At 32.4% G+C, this 8692-nt stretch overlaps 1 protein-coding gene across 1 annotated transcript; it reads right to left on the bottom strand.

Annotated features, from left to right (window-relative positions):
- Window positions 1–208: 208 nt before the first annotated feature.
- On the bottom strand, window positions 209–1749 carry LOC120071903 (Bifunctional inhibitor/lipid-transfer protein/seed storage 2S albumin superfamily protein). The gene is made up of 2 exons (XM_039024318.2): window positions 979–1749; window positions 209–427 (listed from the first exon to the last, which is right to left on the bottom strand). The coding sequence occupies exon 1, from the start codon at window positions 1651–1653 to the stop codon at window positions 1006–1008; it is 648 nt and encodes a 215-aa protein (XP_038880246.1). The 5' UTR covers window positions 1654–1749; the 3' UTR covers window positions 209–427; window positions 979–1005.
- Between the last annotated feature and the right edge of the window lie 6943 nt (window positions 1750–8692).

Below are 8692 nucleotides of genomic sequence, written 5' to 3'. Positions count from 1 at the left end.
AAGTGAGACATTATTAATGTTTGCTCTAGTTGGAAAACATACTAAATGTTAGTTTAACAAACATTTTTAATGAAGTTAGAAAAATTAACAAAATAGTAATTTAAGTTAGGGAAACCTCCACACACCCTACACCCTAACATAATAAGATGGTAATTCTTAGTGATAAAATTAAAATAATGACTAAAAGTGAAGGAGAGAGACATATAAATAGGGAAACACAAAGGCAACTGAGATTTTTCTTTACTTGCCTAATAAATAACACAACATAACAACAATAATTATCACAATTTAAAAATAAATGGTTTACCAACATCAGCAATTCCGTACAAGAAAAATAAAATAAATTGAAAAAAAAAAAAGAGAGAGAGACAAAGATTTGACTCGACATCCTCTCATGTCGACTCCATTTCGATACCATCAATCAACCCTGAAATAGAATTAAAAAAAAAAAAAAAAAAAAAATAATCCATTAAGCCAATGATTTCTTCCAAATCTCTCTATAAATATATCAATTAATCAAGATAATGCAACATGATTCTCTCCAACAAAACTATATTAGATTTTAATTAATTTGAATCATATTTCAATTCCAAACTAAAAGTTATATTAAAAAAATAAATCAACAGATATATATATATATATAAGTGACGTGTAGTAAAATTATAGGTCAGATTTCTAAAGAGTAATACTAAGTACATCTAGACTGCATTCATTTTCATATATCTATTTTAAACACGAAGGAGAAAAGGAAAAGTTTAGATGGACAAAAATACTTTTCATTTTGAAATGTCTTAAAATATTAACTACAAAAATAAACAACAAATTTGTTTAAGAAAATTAATCACATAGGTTATAAATAAAAGGTACACATTGGAGCAGGTTAGAAGTTTGGATCCTTCACCTTAAATATGGTTAAAGAAGAAAAGTGGATCAATAATAATAGAAATAAAAATGAGGAAAAAGATGCAGATAATGAACCTTTTTTTGTTGTTGTTTATTGGTTGCCTAAAGGGAGCAAGTGTAGCCAGGAGGAGGGGTTTTGCCACAAGTGATAAGGAGTTGAAGGGCAATAGGAACATAAATATTAAGATTAAGAGCCTTAATCTTAAGAGTAGTACAAAGACAAACAGCGGCTTCCAGCTCAGCCAGCCCTGAAATTATAGGGCAGCAAGCATTCGCCGCAGGGTCCCCTACCCCAATGTGCACCAACCCACCCAACAAATCCACACATCCACCCAATTTCAGCGTGTCAATCGGGCAGGTCTCTTTCCCCGACGGTGGGCAGGGTTTTGTAGTCCCCGGTGACGGGTTCCCGATCACCGGAGGCACCGTCACTGGCGGGATGGGAACCCCAGGGATGGGAACCGAAGGGATTGGGACCGAAGGGATCGGAACCGACGGTGGAATGGGGACCGATGGGATGGGGACCGCCGGGATGGGGACGGAGGGGATGGGGACCGCAGGAGGGAGTTTGATGGGCGGTTTGATGATGGGTGGGAGGGTGATAGGGCCTTTGGGGGACTTTGAACCGGAACCGGGTTTGACCTTTTTGGGCGGTTTGCCGCCGCAGGAGCCGCAGCCGAGAATGGGGGAGGCGGTGGAGACGAAGAGCATGCAAATGAGAAAGAGGGAATAAAGTTTTGAAGGCTCCATCTTTTTTGTGAGTGTGAGGAGTGGGAGTGAGGGAAGTGAAAGACTTATATAGGAATAGTGAGCAAAAGAAGAAAACAAAAGAAGTTAAAAAAACAAATCACGTGAACATGGGGCTAGGGCCAACCATGATCTATAGGACATCTTCCTAGTTGGCATTTCCATTTTTTTTATTTTTATTTTTTCAAATTCTTCATGATGTATTATTTGGTATAAAGCTTTTTTAATCTTTTTTAGGTTAGTGTATATACACCTCAATGCTTAAAACTACTAGTTGGAGAAATAGAGGAGTGTCGTTAGAAAATTTTATACCAAGGAACAAATTAATTTTACCTTTAAGGTGGAGAAAATTTCAAAATTAAGGATGTTTGTTTTTTCTTTTTTTCAATGGTTTTTATTTTTCTCTCGATTTTTAACCAAATTCCGATAATAAAACTAGGTTTTTAAAAGTTATGCTTGTTACCTAGTTTTCATCTTGTTGTGGGAGAATTTTGGTCTAACAAAATAAAGTCAAAAGTCCAGGTAAGGTAAATCAAGATAAGGTAATGTTTGATCTAAACTTGATTGGAATTAGGAAAAATTAATATCTTAATCGTAGGAGAGTTAAGACAAACCTTACATCAAATTCTCTATAAATACATAATTATCACTCCATATGAGGTAACTTAAACTTTTAACGTGTAGTTTTCATCTCTTACTTTGATATCAGAGTCAATTTTTTTTTTTTTTTTTTGTAGGTACTCTCTTCCTCAAATTACAAATTTACAGTTATTGTCACGTGAAAGTGAATAGCGCTTTTTCTCTATCCAAAATTTGGCATCAACACATTTTTTTTAAGTAAATATTTGAATTCCTAATTAAAATTTAAAAAATATTTTTTTTTTCAAAACTTATCTTCATTAAAAAAAAAAAAAACTTCCTAAAATAAAAAAAATATTCGTAAAAAAAGTAAAGTAATGAACTGTTCTCTTTTTTTTTAAAAAAAAAAAATCTCTTTAAAATAAATAAAAAATAAAAACACTACTAAAAAAAGTAAATAAATAAATAAAGTAGAAGTAGTGTTTATTAATTTAACTTTAAAAAATCAAATAGTTATATGGAACGGAATACTCCTTTATACTTTTTTTTAGTTTCCAACAATTAAATTTTTAAAAAATGGCTAAAGAATAAACAAAACGTAGAAATAGTTTATAAGTTTTATTGTCTAAAATGTTGTTATTCATTAAAAATAAAACAAAGAAATAATAATAGAAGAATTTGTACAAATACCGAGATAGCTCCGCTGGGAGAGCGTTAGATTGAAGATTTGAAAGTCACCTTCATTGCATCTTTTTTCAGTCTTATTTCTAAAATGATAATGACAAAAGAAATAAGAAATAACATGGTGTTAATTTTTCTAATAATTATATATCGGGGACAATTCTTCCGTTCTTAGTTAAAACTTTATTCCTTTTCCACTATTTGAAAATTTGATACCTAACCTTACATTTATTAAAAAAAAAAAAAAAGTTGTACGTTTTATAATTAACAACCTATAGATATAATAGTAATATAATAGGTATATTCAAGATATATTTTGGAGTGATAGTTGGAATAATAATTTTAGAAAAAGAGATTTAGGTACAACCGATTTTGTGAAATTGATTTTTAAAAAATCAAACTTATGTTTGGAACTACACTCTTAAGAGTGATTTTCATATATTCGGAATTTATTTTGAATTATAAAGTTTGGTTCCAAAAGTGAATTTAGAATTACCCAATTATTTAAAATTATATTTTCTATTTGAAAAATTATTATTTAACTAAATAATTATGGTAAGTGTCTATTTCTATTTATTTTATTGTTAAATTCTTGTATGCATGGTTTATATTTTGAGTAATTTATAATAGATATTGAAAGATAATTCAAAACATATATAATTGTTTGTTTTATTAATAATTTAATGACAAAAAATGGTCATCATGTTTTGTTCCCGTATTTAATTTTTTTTTTTTAAAAAAAAAAAAAACAAATGATTTCACACACAGCTAACTAACAATTTTAACAAATCTGAATTAAATAACCATTTTAACAAAAATTACCTACCAAATAATTCCTCCAAAATCAATTTGAAATGATTTTATATTTTTTTTAAAAAATCAATTTTAGTTCATGCCAAATACCATCATTTTAAAGAAAAGTACTTTTGGCAAGAGAAAAAGTGATTTTTGACCATCTCAAATTCACTCCCAAGCATACCCTAAACCATCTCGAATTAATTTAGACCTATACAAATAGAACTATTTTCAAAATCTTACAGGTTAAATTACAAATTTGATCCTTTTAGTTTATAAATTAGAATTTAATTTCTATGGTTTAATGAAACTCTCATAAATAGTCCTTACTTTTTAAAATCATAGAGACTAAATTATATTCAACCATAAATATTTTCTATAATTTTTTTACATAAATTATTAGATTTTATTAGATTTTCTAAGTAAACTAAATTTTATAAAATCACTGGATTATTTATAGAGTTTTATCACATTATAAGAACTCAAATTTAAATTTTTTTCTGGTACACCTCCTCATCCCACTCTTTTGATATTATGTTAAAAGAATTTTTTTTTTAAATCATAAAAATTTGTAATCTAACCAAATAAAGTATCACGAATGAAAGAATATGCTAATTAATACTTGTTGGTGAAAATTGAGTTTTAATAAGAAAAATGGCTTTTGAGAATCTCACATCGGCTAAGTTGGAAAGTGAATTCTCCTTCATATACTTCCATCTTGGACCTTGGGTTTGGATCCTAAGGGATACCTATATTTTAGAGAGTAGGGAGATAGACCAATGTAAGTACGGTAGAAATCCCATGTGTGCACCACTATTGTTTGGACGTGGCATGTGTATGATTATTTTTAGAAAAAAAATGGCTCCATGCAATTTGCGGATCAGTACGTTATGTGGCTGAGCGTTGTTTGCGTTTTTTCCACCTATAAAAGGCGAATCCTTCAGCCATCTCAGATCATCTCATCATTCATTCCCTCATAAATACTCTCTACCCTCTCAACCCTCATTTCCAGTTTTACACTTTTGTTTTTCGATCATTTTTCGAGCAAATCAGTCTGAATGGTGTGAGTTTTGAGTTGGTGACGGTGCATTTTCGATCGAGACCTTTTTCTTTTGTTTTATCTTGGGGACGACGTGGTATTATCGTTGACCTGCTTGCATACCTGGGTAGAGCCATAAAACGTCTTAAAGAAAGCGAGATCTATTACTCAGTCTATAACGATTTTTTGTTTTGCAGATTCTACATTTCTGACGACCATCCGCTCCTGCTTCAATCGGTGGAAGTAGAAGATGTTGTTTTTTCTTACTGTCAAGAAAGTTACTGATGCTTGTACCACAAATAAGCCAACCATCTTGATAAAAGATCCAACTGAACAACAAATAAAAGAAGCTACTGATTGGGAAGAGAAATATTTTTTATGTAAAAAAATTATATTAAATAGTTTGACTGATGATCTTTATGACTACTACAGCACAATGAAGACAACAAAGGAAGTATGGGATGCCCTGCAAAAGAAATATGACACCAAGGAAGCCGGATCGAAAAAAATATTTTGTCAACCGTTACCTCAAGTTCCAAATGACAGATGAAAAATCTGTGGAGGTCTAATCACATGAACTGCAAAAGATAGCTCATGAAATAATAACTGAAGGTATGCCTCTAGACGAACAATTCAAGTTGCTGTTATTATTTACAAACTGTCCCCTTTGTGGAAAGATTTTAAGAACACCTTGAGGCATAAAACCAAGGAGTTTTCCTTGGAGAGTTTTATCACCCGACTTAAGATTGAGGAGAAAGCCTAGAAGTAGGACCAGAGAGAGAAGGTGAACATCGTACCTGAGAGATTCACCTCTATTGTGATAAAGTTTGACCAAAAGTCCAAGTGACAAAAACCAGAACCAACAGAAGAAGTAGAAACTCCCTTCGAAAGAAATGGTACAGTTCCTTTGCTTTAACTGTAATAAACATGGATACATGGCTATGAACTATAGGAACAGACGTCGTCCTACAAGTAAGGCGAACCTGACAGAGGAACCATTAGTTGCCATGATCACAAAAGTGAACATGATCAGTGGTTCCTAAGAGTGGTGGATAGACACTGACGTCACGCGCCATGTCTGTCACGATCTTAGTCTCTTTAAAACTTATAATGAAAATAAGGACAAAAACATTATGTTGAGGGATCACCACTCTACAAAAGTTGTTAGAACCAACAAGGTGGAGTTGAAGTTTACCTCCAGAAAGACCTTCATGTTGAAGGATGTCCTGCACACTCCGTAAATAAGAAAGAATTTGGTCTCAGGCTATGTTCTCAATAAGGCCGGATTTTCTCAAACCATATGAGTAGATTTATATACCCTTACCAAAAATAATGTATTTGTAGGGAAGAGGTATGCAACTGAGGGAATGTTCAGATTACATTTAGACATTAAGAAAATGAAATCTTCTGTATATATGTTGTGTTCTATGAATGTTTGGCATGCTAGACTCTGTCATGTTAATAAGAAATTAATTAGGTAACATGATTAGCTAGAAATGATACCTAAGTTATCCATGAATGAATTTGATAAATGTGAGTATTGTATTCAGGTTAAAATTACTAAAGCTCCGCATAAATCTATACTTAGGATTTCTGAGCCTCTAGATTTAATTCATTCTGATTTATGTGAATTTGATGGCATCTTGACTAGAAACAGTAAAAGATATTTTATTAGCTTTATTGATGATTGCTTTGATTTTACTTTTGTATATTTGCTGAAAAATAAAAGTGATGCATTTGATGCCTTCAAATTATTTGTAACTAAAGTAGAAAATCAATTTAATAGAAAGGTTAAAAGACTTCGTAGTGATAGTGGAACTGAGTACGACTTCAATAACTTAAATGAGTTCTTTAACTCTCATGGAATAATACATGAAGCGACAACACCTTCCTCTCCTGAAATGAATGGAAAAGCCGAAAGGAAAAATAGAACTTTAGTTGAGCTAATAGTTGCTATTTTACTTAGTTTAGGAGTCACATCTTATTGGTAGGATGAAATCATCCTTACCTTGTGTTATGTCCTCAATATAATACCAAAGTCTAAAAACATAACTTCACCTTACGAAGTCTTTAAGAATAAGAAACCAAACATGTCATATTTTAGAACATGGGGCTGTCTAGCCCTTGTAAGGATTCCAAACCCTAAAAGAAGAAAGCTAGCCACAAGAGCCTATGAATGTGTCTTTATAAGTTATGCCATAAATAGTAAAGCCTATAGGTTCTATGATCTAGTAAACCAAGTAATCATTGAGTCAAATGATACCGACTTCTTTGAGGATAGATTTCCTTTTTATTTGAGAAATAGTGGGGGTTTGGGATCCAGTAGTCTAACCCTAGTTAGAAATCCTACCTTTATAGAGGAAGCCAACCCAGAAATTAGAAGAAGCAAAAGAACTAGAACCACCAAGGATTTTGGGGATGACTTCTAAACCTATAATGTAGAAGAAGATCCTAAAGACTTAAAAGCTGTCTTATTTTCCGTAGATGCCAACTTATGGCAAAAAGCCATAAATGATGAGATGGACTCTCTTGAGTCAAATAGTACTTGGCACTTAGTAGACTTACCTCCAGGTTACAAGGCAATAGGGTGCAAATGAATCTTAAGGAAGAAACTTAGACTTGATGAAAAAGTTGACAATTTAAACCCAGGTTAATGGCAAAGGGCTCTAGAAAAAGAGAAAACGCTAGACTTCTTTGACATCTTCTCTCCTATCACTAGAATTATCTCAATCTGTGGTTTTTTCTTTCTTGCTGCCCTTTATAACCTCATAGTACATTAGACGGATGTAAAGACCACCTTCCTAAACAGTGAACTTGAAGAAGGGATTTACATGGAACAACTTGTGGGTTTTGTAGTCCATGATTAAGAAAATAAGGTTTGTAAACTAGATAAATCTCTATGGTCTAAAATAAGCTCCTAAGCAATGGCATGAAAAGTTTGATAACTTAATCCTATCTAAAGGTTTCAAGATTAATGAAAGTGACAAATGCATCTACTATAAGGTTGAAAATAATCTTTGCACCATCCTGTGTCTGTATGTAGATGATTTGTTAATATTTGGATCAAACTTACACGTCATAAATGATGTGAAATCTACATTGAGTGCAAACTTCGACATGAAAGACTTAGGAGAAACAAGTGTAATCTTAGGCATAAAAGTGACTAGGTTTGAAAAGGAAATTTCTTTGGATCAATCTCACTATGTAGAAAAGATTCTAAAGAAATACAATTACTTTGAAAAAATAAGACTGAAAAACGATTCTTAAAAATAAGTTTTAAACATCAAAACTAAAAGTTGAGAAAAACATGAAAAGAACTTTAAATCTCATGAGCGGAAGCATAAAAACTAGTCCTAGTGGCTCGATCGCGAATTTCGCTTGTTCATCATCGGTGCATCTCTACCCTTACATAAAACAACAACATGAGAAAGAATGAGTATAAAATACTCAGTAAGTAACCCAACTACTGGGGTCAGGCTGGGAATCTATGTCCTCTAGATACCCACATCTAGTGAAACATATAAACTACTCTAGTCCTCATGGGACACATATGTACATGAAACAAGGAGACTGAGTCCTATCCTACTGTAGTTAAGTATGCCCACTACCTCTGGTGAATCCCGAAGGAGACACAAACTGGTGAATCCTGAAGGAGACACAAACTGGTGAATCCCGAAGGAAACACAAAATCTAATGGACATCTAACTAATCAGTAAGGACATTTGCATAGTCTCAACATCATAATCATCACTGTACGAATCTACAACATACATATAAACCTCAACATCATGGCTCTACAACATACACATATAGCTCAACATCATGGTTCTACAACATACATGTATACCTCAACATCATCAGATCAAATACAACCATGGAAACACATACCATCTCATACTAGCATTCAAGTGTCTATGTGCATAAATAAATAATTCGGATCTCGTAACA

Source organism: Benincasa hispida, chromosome 2 (assembly GCF_027475165.1).
Source record: "Benincasa hispida cultivar pf3 chromosome 2, pf3_genome.v1.1, whole genome shotgun sequence".
NCBI classification, from domain to species: Eukaryota; Viridiplantae; Streptophyta; class Magnoliopsida; order Cucurbitales; family Cucurbitaceae; genus Benincasa; species Benincasa hispida.
This window is presented reverse-complemented; position numbering and strand designations above follow the sequence as displayed.